This window comes from Ursus arctos, unplaced genomic scaffold (genome assembly GCF_023065955.2).
Source record: "Ursus arctos isolate Adak ecotype North America unplaced genomic scaffold, UrsArc2.0 scaffold_15, whole genome shotgun sequence".
In the NCBI taxonomy this organism is placed as follows: domain Eukaryota; kingdom Metazoa; phylum Chordata; class Mammalia; order Carnivora; family Ursidae; genus Ursus; species Ursus arctos.
The window spans coordinates 31255971-31273684 of NW_026622819.1; the positions used below are offsets into that span (position 1 = coordinate 31255971).

At 40.9% G+C, this 17714-nt stretch overlaps 1 protein-coding gene and 2 non-coding genes across 3 annotated transcripts; all 3 read right to left on the reverse strand.

Moving 5' to 3' along the window:
- Positions 1–11033: 11033 nt before the first annotated feature.
- Positions 11034–11155, reverse strand: LOC113260983 (small nucleolar RNA SNORA28). Its single transcript, XR_003318203.1, has one exon. It is a non-coding gene; the product is annotated as a small nucleolar RNA SNORA28 (small nucleolar RNA).
- A 388-nt stretch (positions 11156–11543) lies between these two features.
- Positions 11544–17322, reverse strand: RPL37 (ribosomal protein L37). The gene is made up of 4 exons (XM_026506882.4): positions 14218–17322; positions 13434–13569; positions 13128–13212; positions 11544–11663 (listed from the first exon to the last, which is right to left on the reverse strand). The coding sequence occupies exons 1-4, from the start codon at positions 14218–14220 to the stop codon at positions 11594–11596; spliced, it is 294 nt and encodes a 97-aa protein (XP_026362667.1). The 5' UTR covers positions 14221–17322; the 3' UTR covers positions 11544–11593.
- LOC113260986 (small nucleolar RNA SNORD72) lies at positions 11743–11823 on the reverse strand. Its single transcript, XR_003318207.1, has one exon. It is a non-coding gene; the product is annotated as a small nucleolar RNA SNORD72 (small nucleolar RNA).
- Positions 17323–17714: the final 392 nt, after the last annotated feature.

Below are 17714 nucleotides of genomic sequence, written 5' to 3' on the forward strand. Positions count from 1 at the left end.
AAATTCTAACTCAGAAAATCTTCTGGGCATCTTATTCAATTACATATATTTTAATTAACCTTTGGTAGAAGACTTTGTTTTGTCTGGAACTAATACTTTGTCATGTTTTTTACTTGTTTAGATTTCTACATATTTCCATAAATTCATCGCAAATTTTCTAACAATTGTCTAAAATCTTTTCTTGACATTAAAATGCATGAGGTATATGGCATGCAAGAGGTATTCATACTTTGCATATTTTTTACTTGCTTAGTTTTCTATGTGCTTTTCATTGATTTTGTACTTGCTTAGTTTTCTATGTGCTTTTCACTGATTCAACCCAATTACACCAATTGTCTAAAATCTCTTAAGACATTAAAACATGATATGCATTATCAGTTGATCTTCTTGCACACGACTCTCCTAGATCTTTCTTACCTTATTTGCCTTCTACACCTGTGTCAGAATTATCACCAGAGACTCCCCCTTCGCCATCTTCCTCAAGAGTCCCCTTACCTTTCTCTGTGTTGGATTTATTATTTTGTGTATACCATGGTTTCCCCTTTTTTGTCCATTTTTGCTTTTGTTTTCTCTGGTTTTGGTGAAACCTATCCCATCAGTAGCTTTATGAGAAAGGTTCAGGGAAGTGAATTTTTCTGAGAGCTTATGTGTTTGAAAATGTCTTTATTTCACCCTCACACTTTGTAGTTTGGTTGGATATAGGGTTTTAAGTTAAGAATTTCCTTGAGAATTTTGAAGGCATTGGTCCATTGTCTTCTAATTTTCCTTCTTTCTATTTTTAAACAAGTATATTAAAGTGTGATTTACATTTAATAAAAGTCACCTTTTTAAAAGAAGATTTTATTTGTTTATTTGAGAGAGAGAGGGGTGAACATGAGTGAGGGGTTGGGGTGAGAGGCAGAGGGAGAAGCAGACTCCCCGATGAGCAGAGATCCTGACACAGGACTCGATCCCAGGACCCTGGGATCATGACCTGAGCTGAAGGCAGACGCTTAACTTACTGAGCCACCCAGGCACCCTTAAAGGTCACCTTTTTTTAGGTATAGAATTCAATTAGTTTTGAAAAAATACATAATGTTGTGTAACCACCACCACACTTAAAATATAGAATACCTCTGCTGCCCCATAAAATTCCCTCATGCCCTTTTGATTTATGTCCACATAATTTTGCCTTTCCAGAATGATACCCAGTCATTCAAATCATACAATATATAGACTTTTGCAACCAGCTTCTTTCACTTAGCCCAACCCTTTCGAGATTTATCCATCTTGTGGCATGTGTCAGTAGCTTATTGCTTTTTTATTATTAACAGTATCCCATTGTGTGGATATACCAAAATTTATATATCTATTCTCCAGTCACAGTGTTTGGGTTGTTTCAATTCCTACAGCAGGAATAGCCTGCTATACACATTGACATACAAGTCTTTGCATTCTCATTTCTTTTGAATAAATACTTAAGAGTCAGATTGCTGGGGCTGTATAGTAAGTATATGTTTAACTTTATAAGAAACAGCAAACTTGTTTTCCTGAGTAGCTATACCATTTTGCATTTCCACCAGCAGTGAACAAGCAATCCAGTTGTTCTTCATTAGCGTTTGTATTGTCAGTTTTCATTTGCTTTTTATTTTAGCCACTCTAGTAGATATGTAGAGTCATGTCATTGTGGTTTTAATGTGCATTTCCCTGATGACTAATGATGTTGAGCATCTTTTCCTGTGTTTATTTGTCATGCACATTTATTCTTTAGTGAACTATCTGTTCGAATCTTTTGCCCATCTAAAAAAATGGTAAACTTATTTTTAAATTATTAACTTCTTCTAAATGCAAGTCATTAATCATGTATGTTTTCCATATATTTTCTTCAAGCTGTGTCTTGTCTTTTTATTTTAATTATTCCTTTTGGAGAACAGAAATCTTAGTTTTGATGAAGTCCAATTTACCATTTTTTTCTTTTATGGGTTGTGCTTTTTATATCATATCTAAGGAATCTTTGCCTAACCCAAGTTCACAAAGATTTTTTCCTGTTTTTTTTCATTGAATTTTTCTGTTTTTTCATACAGTTTTAGGTTTTACATTTAGACCTTTGACACATCTTGATTTCATAGTACAAGGTAAGGCTTGAGATTCTTTTTATTTAAATTTTTTTTTGCATATTGATGTCCAGTTTTTCCATGACCATTTGCTGAAAAGACTATTCTTTCTCTGTTGAATTACCTTGGCACCTCTGTTAAAAATCAACTTACCATATATATGTGGGCCTATTTGTGGACTCAATGTTATGTTCCACTTATTTATGCCTGTTCTTACACCAGTACTACACTATCTTTAACAATTGAATTGAATTATTATTATTATTATTGAATTATTATTCCATTGTAAGAATGTACTATAATTTATTTAACTCAATTTTTACTTAGGGGATTTAGGTTTTTTTAATATATAAATAATGCAACAACAAATGCCCATAGGCATAGAATTTTGTGCCCTTGCGATGGTACTTGGGTAGTATATATGCTTTGAGTTGGGAATGTTAGATTGTATTCCCCCACACTTTTCCCTAGTAATTGTATCTACTTTAAGGTCCAGATCCACTTTAGTGGCCTTAGAATGTAATTAACTAGACTATCTTGGCTGTGTTCCAAGGCACTGCATCTCATCTTAAACAGTCTTTCAACCTACTAGCTGTGTTAAAGCAAGGGTTTCCTGCTTTCTTCTTTGGTTAGTTCATGAGCTGTGGCAAGGTGCTTTCTCAAGAACACAAAGATAAGAATGCTCTTTCAGGGGTGCCTGGGTGGGTCAGTTAGTTAAGTGTCTGCCTTTGGCTTGGGTCATGATCCCAGGGTCCTGGGAACAAGCCTTGCATCAGGCTCTCTGCTCAGTGGCAAGTCTGTTTTCCCTCTCCCTCTGTACTCTCTCTCAAATAAATAAAATCTTTAAAAAAAAAGAAAAGGAATGCTCTTTCAGAGTTAAAGTGTTTGTCAAGCCTTCCAGAGCATTCTGCCTGTTCGACAGTTATATTTTTGGTTAGTTGGCAAGCCAATTTTCAAACAATTTTTAATTATCTGGGAGTGGGTTAATCAGTTTGCAGATTAAGGGAGGCAGGTGAAGTATGTGGTATGGTGAAGTATGTGGTATGGTGGAGGTGAAGTATGTGGTATGGTGGAGAAATTGAGTATGGAGAATGTATGACCTTGAGATTGAATCTGAACCCATGTGGTAGGTATCTCAGGATCATGTCTTCCCTGCTCCCTCTGCCTTTGAACTGAATCCTCACCAAGTAGCTGTAGATCCTCAATCAGAAATAATTCCCAAATGGTTAAACTACCCCTACCTGGATAATAAGAGTTGACGTCGTTTTGTTTAAACATGACTTGGCTTACTCATACCACTTTCCCCTCTTCCCCTCTTGGTTCACTGATGTACCCCCAATGCCTAGATCTGTGCCTAGCACAGTGTTCAGTTTACCTCTGTAGACAGAATGTTGTTAAAAACAAGTTTATTGGATATATAGTCATCTTGGTTACTTGGTTAATAGAAGTTTACCTGAGAGATAAGCCACCTCATTGTTCTGATCAAATCAAATTTCAGAGCCTACAGTGATAGCATACAGCATCGATCATTGACTGTGGTAGATTCACTAAGATACACGTTGTCTTTATAGAGTTTTGTCTTTCTGCTATTATCAGAGTGATACCCCTTATCCAGGAATGATACCTACATGGTAATAATGAACACTAACATTTATCAAACTCTTACCATGTGCCAGGTATGGTGCTGGTACCTTACATCTCATTTTGTTCTCATAACGACACTTTGCAGCAAACATTATGAGGTAAGTACAACTTTTTGCCATTTTACAGGTAAAAAGCTGGGCTTAATCTAAAAGTTAGTAACTTTTGTGTGTTTTGATTTTACCTACATATTTTACATGGTGGATGCAGCACTCTTTTTGATGAAGACAACTTTACCAAATAATCACTCAATCCCAAAACAGTAAACTTGATGTCGAGGTTCATGCTACTCAGTAGAGTAACCCCTAGCCACACGAAGCTATTGAGCATTTGAAATGTGACATCTGAACTGAGATGTGCTGAAAGTGTAAAATACACACTGTATTTTGAAGACTTGGTATGAGAAAGAATGAAAAATATCTCCAGTTTTATACTGATTACATGGTAAATGATGTTGGATATATTGTTTAAAGAATATTAAAATTAGTTTGTTTTTTTTTTTTTTTACATTTTTAAAGTAATCTCACGCCCAGCATGAGACTTGAATTCATGAGCTTGAGATCAAGTCACATACTCTATGGGCTGAGCCAGCCAGGCGCCCCGTTTTGTGTATTTTTAAATGTGGCAGCTAAGGGGCACCTAGGTGGCTCAGTTGGTTAAGCAGCTGCCTTCGGCTCAGGTCATGATCCCAGACTCCTGGGGCTGAGCCCTGCATAGGGCTTCCTGCTCAGCAGGGAGCCTGCTTCTCCCTCTGCCGCTCCCCCTGCTTGTGCTCTCTCCCTCTTTCATTCAAATAAATAAAATCTTTAAAAATAAAGGTGGCAGCTAGAAAATTTAAAACCCCACGTGTGGTTTGCATTTGTGGCTCACATATTCCTAGTAGACAATGATTGTCTAGCGCATTTTACAGACACTTATATTGGCCAATTCAGCACAAATTCTACTCAGGTTGAATCTGACAAAGAGCTCTAAGCTGGGGGCACCTGGCTGGCTCAGTTGGTAGAGCATGTGACTCTTGATCTTGCAGTTGTGAGTTTGAGCCCCATGTTGGTTGTAGAGGGTACTTAGAAAGAAAATGATTCTTGGTTAACTTCAGAGAAAGGCCTAGGATTTCTGCAGTCAGGCTCCTGCACTGGCCACAGGTGCCAGAGTGACCAGAAGCTTCCCTCAGCAGCCCTCCAGGCAGTTCCACAGGCTGTTGGGCAGTGCACCTCCCCGTGAACAGCTTTCCCATCAGCACCCCCCTGGGCTTTCCAGCTAAGTCCCAGCAGCAAGACACTTTAGCATCCAGTGAGCTATGCTCTACCTTCTCAGACATCTGGATCTCAACTTCAGGGGAAGGGAGGCCTTTTCCTTTAGTGCTCTATCTCAGCTTCTGGGGGTAGTGGCTGCTCCTTACTTCACTCTTCCTATAGAGTTCGTTTTCATTTTTACTATTCAATCCCTCATTACATCAAATGATTCCTGTTCAAATTGCCGTGTGGCTTATCTCGCGGAAGCCTGATACACCAGCCATTTTTACTGGATGTTTACATTTTATACTCTGCATGTTATTTCTGTAATAAACTAGTTTTAGTACAGTAAGTGTTCTAATTTTGTAAATACTAAAGGACTGTCTGTGCTTGCATCTACAGATTTTAGTGTAGTCTAAACTCATGACATTGAAAAAAATCAGAAGGGAGAATGTGTGTGATACTGCCTTTAAATCTACCTTGAGTTAATCTATTCAGACTTTCACAGTTACCTCCTTACACTCATGAAATTTACTCAAAAATTTTAAACTGTTAAAAAATTTAACTATTGAGGATTTTACTCTGTAATATTCTCATAGGACTTTTCTGAGGGAGATTAGGAAAGAGCAGATTTGCTCTGACCTAATGCTAAAACTATGTATGTGAGTAGTATGTTAGATCTCTGTACTTTATGACATATGATTAGCCCTGTGCCTCCACATCCAGGCCACAGATGAGTAAGGATTCCACTTAATGAAGACACATTTTCTACAGAAGTAACCTTACATTGTACAATGTCTTTTTAAAGGAACACATTCCAGTAACACTCAACAGTTGTTTTTATTACCAAAGAAAATATACACCTTTAATAAATAATCTATGCCTTAGTTTTCTTCTCTCCAAAATAGTTACATTATGCCACCTCAGGGCTCCTGCAACTGTAAAAGCACCGTGCCATGAAGTGCTACCTCACAGGGCTATGTTCCCAGAGGTTTCTCTCCCCAGAGCCATCCCTAATTGGACAGTACTTCTCTCTGAGGCGTCCTGCTTCCTGTCTCCTCTCCTGGGGAGCTGCTGCTTCTCTGAGGGCTGCTCTTCTGTGACAGAGACTGTAAACAGTCTGCCCCGACTGTGCCTTCTCCATTCTGAGGTGGCTGAATCATATGCCACCCCTCCCTTCCTCCCATTTGCCCAAGATAGTTTGTTCCTGAAATAATACCATTTGCCACCTCGACCATCTCTACTCTAACTTGGGGAAGCTGGACCTTTCTCTGATACCATTTTACCATTCGTCTTTTTTTTTTTAAAGAACTTTCCTCTAAAGGACTTATTTTCTCCTTATAACCCTCAGGAGTTCAGATCACTTTAAGCATTTTTAAGGGCAAAACAAATACTTTTTACATTTGCTAGATGTTTATCTGCAGAGCTATATAAATATAATACTCTATCAGAATAGGGCTTTTCTTGCCTCAGGGAACTACCAAAATGAGACATACATTCCATAACCCCTCCAAGAAAATATACCCAAATACCTGGTTAGCCCTTAGAATCCTTAGATCAATGATATAAGAGGGGTGCAAGGGAGAGATTGGCAAAAAAACTCCTTTGAAGAGTTTTAAGTATTTAATCCAACCTTCTTGGAAAAGAGGGTTGCTACCTTCTGGTGAAGGAAACTTCAAAGGAACCACTCAGAGAGCTTTGAAATGTGTTTCCTGCTACTGTTTTGGTGGCGTGCCAGGAGAGGCCTGCTGCACTTCAGAATTTGGTCAGGCCAGGAATGTGATAGTGTTTCCTGTGGACCAAATGTGGGCCATTCAAGGAAAGAGAGCACGGGATAGTTTTGGATCCTGCCAGTAGAGCCCTCGGAGGTGCAGAAAACCCTAGGAGAAAGAGGCTAGGTACTAGGGGCAAGGAAGAAGTCACAAAAGACAATTTTGAACTGAGATGGGGACTACAGGAGAGGGATCTCAGTAGGGAATCTCCAGAGAGAAAAGCCCAAGAGTAAAAGTCAGCTTAATCCTCTGCTAGGTCCAGGGGAGGAGTAAAATTGCAGCTGACAAGCCCGAGATGTACAGGAGGGAAAGGTGAAACCATACCTCCTCCTCCACTGCTAGCTTCTGGCCCAAAGGAAGCCCAAGCTGGAAGAAGTGAGGTAAGGTTACATCATCTTTGAATTTTGACTTATTACATAGGATCGGGCATTTTACTTATTGAAATAAAACTGTTTTATAACTAAAAATGACTCGAAGTTTTTTTTGTTTTGTTTTAATCTGTGAGTGTTCTAAAAATACATGGGTGAGACCAAGTCTTCATCCTGGGGCACTGGAGCATACTCCCACTGTATAAAGAAAGGACACAAAAATAAAAGTTATGTTTTTATCTCAATCCACATACCATGCCTATTCTACAAACCACTTGCACACACAGAAACCATTTTTTCATTGGAATTTTCCTTGACAAAACATCCCTCCCCTCTACCTTACTGTACAAGGACATTTTTTATTTCAGATTCCATGTGGGGCAGATACAGCAAAAGGAAAGAATCTTAAACAGGCTCCATGCCCGGTGTGGCGCCCCAGGCGGGGCTCACTTTCACTACCCTGAGATCATGACCTGAGCTGAAATTAAGAGTTGGACACTTAACCAACTGAGCCAGCTAGGCGTCCACATTTTTTTTTTTAACTCTTTTTTTTTTTTTTTTTTTAAGAGAGAGCACAAACGGGGAGTGGGAGGAGAAGGCGGCTCCCGATGTGGGGCTCAATCCCAGGACCCTGAGATCATGACCCAAGCTGAAGGCAGATGCCCAACTGAGCCACCCAGGCACCCTGTTTTTAACACTTTTTTAAAAGAAAATTTATTTATTAAGTAATCTCTATACCCAACATGGGGCTTGAACCTACAACCCAAAGATCAAGAGTCACATGCTCTACCAACTAAGCCAGCCAGGCACCCTGTTAACTTTGCTTTTCTTATATCAATATACAGTATTACAAAATTTCAGGTAATTACAGCCTAAGCGAAATTTGCAACCAACCCAGAACTCAAAAAAGGCTGAAAATCTGCCCAATGACTGTTGTCTTTGCAGGGGTGGCTCCTTATCATTTAGCACATCTTTGTTTTTACAGCATTTATCACTACCTGAAATTGCTTGTTCCCAGTCACCCTGCAACACACACATACACACGCACAAGCCTATGTACACACGATTGAAATCTGTCAGAGCAGTGTCCTTTGTTACTTTCCACCTATCTCCTAGGCCTGGAACTGCTTCTGGCACACAGAGGTCACTGAACAGGTATTTGGTTCAGGAGAAAGGGCACTAGATCATCAATAGAAATGAGAGAAAACCATCTTTTTTAAACTCTCCATTCTTCATTGCCTGATCTTTGCTGAATCTCTAGAAAACTGGCTTTATTCTCAATACTCTACTGAAATAAAGTTTATGGAATGTAAACACTAACCTAATTTTTGCCAAATCTGGAAGTCTTTTTTTTTTAAAAGATTTTATTTACTTGAGAGTGAGTGTGTGTGCCTGCAAGTATGGAGCCTGTCTCAGGGAACGACTCAAGACTCAGAGGTGATCCCAGGACCCTAGGATCATGACCTGAGCAAAGGCAGACACTCAACCTGCTCAACCAACTGAGCCACCCAAGTGCCCCTGAAGTCTTTATTTTTCAAAACTTCATTCTCAATTAACAAAAACAAAACCCCTTCATTTCTCTTGACCTCAGCCAGGTGATTGAATGCCCCCTCAAATCCCCTTTGTAGGACTCAACCCTGTCCTAGTTCATGGGCTAATTAATTCTGCAACACTGGAGTCAACTGTCAATTTCAAGAGCGTGTATTTGTTCCCACTGCACCTCTAACATGGCCTGGCACATAGTAGGTACATTACCATGCACACTGTATGTTGAACAAATGAATGAACTCTTTTCTAGTCTATGGACATCTCCTCAAATCTTTGAGCCTCTCTACATTGTCTTTTTTCTTGAATTTGTATATTTTCCAAGTTTCAGCTGTCAAGGATGGCTACTGAAGTTCCTCAGTCAAGAAATTATATCTTTTCTCTTCATCTCTTATCTCTGTGTAAATTATCTTCACCTTTCCAACCCTTAAAATCCCTTTCCCAACTCTATGTTCACTACTTCCATCGTAGAGCTCCAGCCCCGCCTTCTGTTCCAACTGCCACCAGGTTTACTCAATTCTTCCTAAATACCTCCTCCTGATGTCCCACAAGAATTGCAACAAAACCAGCTTTACTACTTTCCCCTCTTGCCTCCATTCTACTCTACTCCATCCATCTCAGGGAAATGCACAAACCACCTCCTTGCCCTGGTCAGAAACCTATCATCCAAGACTCCTACCCTCCTGGTAATATTTTTGCATGTGACCTCATGGAATCCTCAGAAGCCACGTTACGGAAGGAAAGGGGGGAGGGTTTAGAAACTCCCTTTGATTTAAATTTCAGGTATTCTCATTAGAGACCTCCCCATTACAGCCAGCCCCACTGCCACCTCAGTCCATGTTTTCATGATTTTCATGTAACTTCAGAACCTGCTGCCTGATCTTCCAGCTTTAAGACTCATGACATCCACACCACCACCTTCTATGTTTATCTTGCTAGTGAAAACAGTCAACGCATTGTGTATATATATTATACACTGTATTCTTACAATAAAGCTAGGTAAAATGTTAAAATCAGTGAAGTTTATAGTACTATACAGCATTTATTGAAAAAGACTCACAATTCAAACCTGTGTTTTTCAACGGCCACCTGTATATTAAAATTGCTGTTTTAATTTCATAAACTTGATTCTTGTGACTATGCTAAAAGCACCTTCACTTCCTTTACTTATTTGCTCACAAAGCCCATGAAAGTTACAATTAACCCTTCAGTTTACCAGTGGGCAGAGGCACATAAGTTAGTAAAATCACACTAACAAATGGCAACAAGACTCCAGCAACCATGCTCTAACAATATATGCCTGAAAATCAGAGCTGTCACTCTAGTATCACGCTGGGAAGCCCAATGTGTTTAGATGAGCTGGGGCTCCTGTAGAAGTGAACGCAAGCCATAATCTTAAGGATGCTTTAGAAGCTTAAGAAAAAAGTAGGGCGGCGCTGGGTGGCTCAATCTGTTCAACATCCCACTCTTGATTTTGGCTCAGGTCACGATCTCATGGTCTTGAGATCATTCAGCAGGGTGTCTGCTTTACATTCTTTCCCTATGCCCCAACCCCTGCTCACGTACACCTGTGCTTGCTCTCTCAAATAAATGAATCTTAAAAAAGAGAGAAAAGCAGGAAGGCAGGACTTAGCTAGGATCTTGGGAAAGCATTGTCGGGTGTAAAAAGGTATGGTTGGCAAGGCACTGAAAATCATGAAAATCCTTTACAGGTCAGGATGTCATCAATGGGAGCTGCAAATTAGACAGTACTTGGCCACTTTATCTTATGGTGACTGTGCTAACAATTGTGCTCCACTTCATCTTCTCCGTTCTCTCACTCAGCTGTCCAACTATGTTGGCCTTGTTGTCTCCTCCTTGCAAAAAACTGGCAATAAACCACCAAAATTGGGAAAGCATGGCAAAAAATTTCAGAGCCCTTTGACACAGAAAAATCAATGATCACTCAATTGAGGGTTAAAAAAACTCTACTGGGGACCTATTTATCATTGCCTTTCATCTACAAATGTTAAGTTCATATATTTGGCTTTTAATTTATACTCAATCCACTGCATTTGCATGTGGCCCAACTCTCTCTTAACCCAGCCCACTCAAGTGTTCTTTGACCCACATCTAACAAGTAACTTCAGATACTCACTTAGCTGGCCACCTTAAATCACACACAAGCCTATATGCTGAATACCAAGTAAGCATTTTGGAGACTAGAATAAGTTAACATCAACTCATTCAATTACTATCCTCCATGTTCTCACTGGTACTCCAAACCCTATCACATAGGATTGATTACCACTCCCCAAAGTCACTAGACTATAACAGATGAATGTTACTAAAAGCAGTTATGCTTTTTCATTTACTCTAACATTTTTCCTTTTTCTTTTTTACACTGTTTAAGTCTATGTAACAGTTGGTCTCATGGAGGAGAACACTGGAATAGGTTAGACTTTATTGCTATAGCAAGCTCAAATTGTGTCAGACAACTTCCATCACCTGCCACAGTGTTGCTTGCAATACTCTTAACATTTTTTAAAAACTGTTAAATAAGTAATCTCTACACCACATGGAGCTCAAACTCATGACACTGAAATCAAGAGTTGCATGCTCCTCCAACTGAGCCACCCAGGCACCCCTAATCTTAGCATTATGTATCATGAGCTCTGCTGTGCTAACTTATACTGCATTCTTTCTATCGTCTTCCAGTGTTGTCTGCTTGAAGGAATCCTGGAATTCTGCTTATTTCTTAACCTCTTAAGCAGTAGCACAACCCAGTTCAAAAGCTAGTGCCCCAGAACAGTCACTTAACAAGTAAATCTAATATTAAGTTGTCCCATCCCCAATCCTGTGGCAATTCACTGATACTACAAGGCTACTAAAAATACCTTAGCACACCAGATATTTTTTAAAACCAGACAGAATGTTTATTGTGTGACTAATCGTTGAAATCCTTAAGATGAACTGGATGCTGCAACAGCTGCCCTCTTGGGCTTAGGTGTTGTTCCTTCACGGAATCCATGCCTGCATCATATTAAAAATGAAAACCGTTACTTCAGCAACAATATATGCATTTCAATTTTTATTAATACAGATTTAAATGAGCTTATCTCAGTTAAATGCTGAAATCAGTTATCAAATTCATATGTTCAGACATTTATTTTTACAACATCATCGATAAGCTGCAATATTTTATTGATTTCCTTCTGCTTCAAGATACCGGTTTTATTTTATTTTTTTTAAAGATTTTATTTATTTATTTTGACAGAGAGAGACAGCCAGTGCGAGAGGGAACACAAGCAGGGGGAGTGGGAGAGGAAGAAGCAGGCTCCCAGTGGAGGAGCCTGATGTGGGGCTCGAACCCAGAACGCTGGGATCACGCCCTGAGCCGAAGGCAGACGCTTAACCGCTGCGCTACCCAGGCGCCCCAAGATACCGGTTTTAAACATACACTTAACTGCAATTGTAAAAAAGGTCAATAATTTGGTTGTACTGACCAAACCAGTACTTCTCTCCCGCTTGTTGAGAGAGCCATTTGTGAAAATGGGTCCCTACACTATCAGGCAGAGATCCTAAGTAGTTTCCTTTAGTCAAGGCAAAATAGGGCGCATGTACAATCGCTGACATTTTCTAAACTGCTTAACTATGCTTTACATTTTAACTCATTTAATATACATACACACCCCTAAGGAGACAGTGTACTGTTATCCCCCTTTTAAAGCTTTGTGAATTGAAGCACCATAGTATGGTTCACACTCTTAAACTACATTATGTAGCAGTCCACTGAATACAAGCCCACCTACTGCATAATACTTTTAAGTGCAAAGAAGGTCTCCTAAGCACACAAACACATCAAAGGGTGTTGTGTTTACAAAGCCCCAAAATGCTGTGTCATCTTTTAAAATTAGAAAATTGAGGGGGCAAAGGCCACGGATTCTGCTAAGTATCACACAACACAGGAAAGTCTCCCCAGCAAAGAGTTATCTTGAGACCTAAGTGACTGACGCCTTAAAAGACACCATAAAATGTAGTTTCTCTAAGGTGGGGCTGAAATTCTACATTTCTAACTCTAGAGCCTGACTTTAACAAGACAGTAAGATATCTCTCTATACAAGGGCAATAATTATGAGTTTTCTATAGCAGATTTGCTCAAAGCCACAAAGTGAAGGCCTGACCCGAGACCTCTTTCACCACTATTGTCCTGACAAATTTTGGTGAGAGTCAGGTGTGGCCTATCCCTAATATCATTACATTTTGGGATGTCTAGCTCAAACCACATTCTAGACATTTACAGTTTATACTATTGCTCATTGAGAGATTAAAAAAATCCAGATTAACTGATCTGAAGGTTACAGTGGCAGCAGAAAAAAATACCTTCCAACACTTCATCCCCACTAACCAGGGTAGTATCCTTATTTTACAGCAGATAAAGGAGGTTCTTCTCCAAGCTCACAGAACCACTTATGATGGAAACACAAAATACTGTACCTGAATCTGCGGTATACAATTTTTAGATGCCTCATTCGCCCAGTCCCAGTGGTGTTTCGTCTTTTCGCCTTGGCACTCCAGTTATCTAAAGCACAAATTCAGATTAGGTTTGAACAGGTTTTCCCCACATCTGCTATAGAGTGCCTTCCTTATTTCTTCAAATCCACTTCATCTGCATATGCATGCACTTTAACGTTAAGTACCAACTAATGTCCCAAGCCATGCCCGCTTTCCTACCACGCGAACAAGAGACTACTGACACCCATTCCAACACCTGACAGTCGGCCTGAAACAGATTCCACTTACACTTTCTCTTGCGCTTGGCAGGATAGCCACATTTGCCACAGGTGGACTTCTGCAGGTGGTAGGCCTTCGAGCCACAGCGGCGGCACAAGGTGTGCGTCTTATTGCGACGCTTTCCAAAGGATGACGTTCCCTTCGTCTGCAAAGGGGAGAAACGATTTTGAGATCTAGTCATTTCTGTACATATCCCGACGTTTTCAGGGAAAGGAATTACTGATTAAGATTTAAAAACAATTTAAAAAGAAACGTTTAAAGACAATCTGGGGCTGAAACTGTGGCGGCAGATCCTAACTTCTTAAATGTTAAATCAGAGACCACTACCAGCATTTCACGTTATCTAAAGCCTGCTGCAGGGGTTGCTATCTTCTGAAATCGGCTACATTTTTTAAAGGAGAGAAAAAAAAGACAAGCGCAAGACGAAATAACGTGGTGGTTTTCCTACCGACCCGGAACCCCAAACCTTAGAGCTCCTGCCAACAATGAATTTTTTTGCTTACGGAGCCAAACACTCCCAGATCACGCTTCTTCCTTCAGTTCTCATCCGAGGGAAAGGCTTCTCCAAAGAAAATAAGGAGCCTAGAGTGGCTCCTGCTCCACGGCTGTAGACTCAGCATCCCCAGGTACAGTTAGGAGCCATTCTTCTGGCTCTTGAGGGCCACCGCATGCCCCTTTCCTGCCCACCCGCTCCCTCTATCAGGAACCTTGCCGGCCCCCACAGGATGGCAGGGAGCGCGACGCAGAAGAAGAGGATGGAAGGCGATTCCGAGAACCAGTGGAGACAACTCACCATCTTGTTTCCGCGGCTGATCCCAAAGAGACCGGAAGAGGAGGTGTTTCCGCTCTATGGTTCTCAGAAGCTTCCGCCCAGAAAAGTACTTCCGGCGGGGCGCTGTGCACCGTTCTCAAACGCCCAGAGCCGCAGTGTGGGTGGGGTCTAGAGGAGGATCCAGAGCCAGGCTGGGCCAATAGGGATTTCGGCGATCGGCGGGCGGGAGGGCTCACAGCTTCCTGTCGTCGGAATGGGCGTGTTTTCGTCGGACCCGCCTTAGCCGAGAGCAGCCTTGACGCCGGAACTCGATTCTTTGTGCGGCTGCTCCTGCTTTTCCGCCTCCTCGCGCTCTCAGATATGTGGCCGCTTCGCGGATTTCGGTCCCGGAGCTGGTGGGGAACGTGGGGGTACCCGTGCCGAGTCCGCACTCCCGGCGTGTGGTGGAGGGTTCGGTATGGGACTGGGATCCCGATCAGGGAGAAACCGGCTCCTCCGATCGCTCTTCACCCCGACTAGAAGCTTTTGGCTGACGCTGGCTCCCCGAGAGGTCGCCGGGGGTACGGAGGCACGGACCCGCCTCTGAGAAGCTGGGCTCCGAATCTTAAAAAGAAAGGCGAATTCGTCTGAGAAGCTGGGCTCCGAATATTAAAAAGAAAGGCGAATTATGTTTTTTCTAACTGTAGTAGTTTAGAGGCACATGTTTTGATTTTAAATTTAATTGTGCCAAGTGATAACACGTGGAATCTTCAGATACAGTTTCCTGCGCCCCAATGTGAGGGAATCTGATTCGGCCCCTTTAGGTAGGGCCTGGAAGTCTGTACTGAAGCCCTCTCTAAGTAGATTGGTAATTGGTGGTTTCCAGATCTCCTTGATAGACGCTAATCCGATCGTAACCTCTTACCTAGCAAAGCCCCCACCCTCGCAAAACAACAAAAAATCCAAATATTTAAAGAGTTAATAGGGAAAAAGATACCAAAGAGCCAAATAATATGCTTATATTCTATGTAAACCGAGAATTCCTTACGTGTCACATGTGAAATATTAGCAAAACTGACGGACTAGCAGGTGGCAGAACAAAATGAACTCTAGGAATCGGGTTTACAGGGCAGTCCCCGTCGTCATAGAAGCGGTAAAGGGGTTGGGCGGTGGGCAGCGAGGGGATAAAGAGGCCGCCAACCTGTGAACGCTTGGACAAACTGCAATTCAGGGGGCTTTCTGGATTAGGTGCTGAATTAGTTTCTTACTGCTGTTCTCACTACTTACCACAAACTCAGTGGCTTAAAACAAAACAATTAAGATATACTTTTTTAAAAATTTTTTATTTACTCAAGAGGAATAAATTCTAGAGATCTGTTGTACCTCATTGTGCCTATAGATAACAATACCGTATATGTACACTTAAAATCTGTTAAGAGGGTAGGTCTCTAGTTAAGTGTTCTTAACCGTAATTAAAATACACATGACGGTAATTTCCTATTACCGAAAAACTGAATTAATTAATTAATTAATTTATTTATTTATTTATTTATTTATTTGACAAAGCGAGCGAGAAAGGGAACATAATAAGCAGGGGGAGTGGAAGAGGGAGAAGCAGGCTTCCTGTTGAGGGGGGAGCCGGATGCGGGGCTGGATTCTAGGACCCGGGAATCATGATCTGAGCCAAAGGCAGACGCTTACCGACTGAGCCACCCAGGCACCCCTAAAAAATCTGAATTTAAACTTCCTTCGTAAGTTTAAATTTCTTTACTAAATATCCCATTTAAACACTTTCCTTCCCATCAATTTTGAAATCTCCAAGGGCAGGTTATTGCGGGAGAAGAGGGTATTTAGGGTGGAGCAGTGGGGAGGAGATGGGGTTTGGGGAGCCTATTCTTAGAATGCCTTACCAACCAAGGTGAATAAAAAAAGATTGGCAAACTTACTGACATTGTCTGTCAGTATTAGCTAGCATGCATCTCAAAATTCCTACTTTTGAGACATTTAGTTAAAACTCTTACCTAAAACTAATTTTTAATGTATAAGGATTTTCTTAATCTTTTTTCAACCTCAGGGACAGTGGAATTGAATTAATCATTATCTTTGGTTCTTAATACATTCTCAGCTTTGGTGCCTGCAGCATTGGTCCCTGCCTTTATTTACATATTTAATTACCCTTAATAATATAGTAAGGACCTATATACTCATCCCTGGATGATATCCTGTGTCTAACTCCAATGTCTCCCTGTCCCCTTATCCCCTCTTATCCCCAACGTCTCCCGAACCTAGGTAACCATCTTTCTTAACTTCATATTCATTATTTCATTACTTTCCATTTTATATAATTTTTTCAAAGATTTTAGTTTTAAATAATCTCTAGAGGCTCAAAATTACAACCCCGAGATCAAGAGTTGCATGCTCTACCGACTGAGACAGCTAGGCACCCACACTTCACATAATTTTAATGACTCCATGTATATTCCTAAAATGTGTGCATGCATGTGTATGTATTTAAGTTACATTCAACTTTTAAAAAGGGTATCATGCTGTACATAATCTTTTGGGACTTTAAGTTTGCATTTAAATTGTTTTTTTTTTCTTTAACGATTTTATTTATTTATTTGAGAGAGACAGAGCACAGAGGGAGAGAGAACGAGAAGCAGACTCCCCGCTGAGCAGAGAGCCCAACTCAGGGCTTGATCCCAGGACCCTGGGATCATGACCTGAGCCGAACGCAGACACATAACCGACTGAGCCACCCAAGCACCCCTTCCTTTTATATTTTTATGATTATATTGTGAGTCACTTAAGTTCATTCTTTTTGAAAGGTGTATACTGTTACATGAAATACTACAGTTTATTCATCCAGTATCCTGTTCATAGTTATTTAGATTGTTTTCAGATTCTTGTGAACTATGGAACTGTAAATAAAGACCACCTAGGGGCACTTGGGTGGCTCAGTCGGTTAAGCTATGACTTGGTTTCCACTCAGGTCATGATCTTCGTGTCATGGGAGTGAGAGGCCCTGCATAGGGCTCTGTGCTCAGCATGGAGTTGGCCTGGGATTCTCTCTCTGCCCCTCCCACCCTTGTGCTTGCGTGCTCTCTCTCTCTCTCTCAAACGAATAAATAAATAAATCTGAAAAAAAAAAAAGACCAACTAGATAGTCTTAAAAAAAAAATCAGGGGTGCCTGGGTGGCTCAGTCGGTTAAGCCTCCTACTTTTGATTTCAGCTCAGGTCCTGATCTCAGGGTCCTGAGATTGAGCCCTGTTTAGGGCTCTGTCCTCAGCACGGAATCTGCCGTTCCCTGCTCCCCCGCCCCTCCGCCCTGCACCTTGCATGCACATGTGCTCACACTCTCTCTCTCAGATAAATAAATAAAATCTTAAAAAAAAAATAACTGAATTCTGCTAATAGAAACAAAAAATATAAACTATTAAAATATGCAGTAGTGTTTAAAGTAGAAAGTATGAATCCCTCTGTAATCATATGCTTAGAGATAACCAGTGTTACAATTGGGGTATCTCTCTCCTGACTG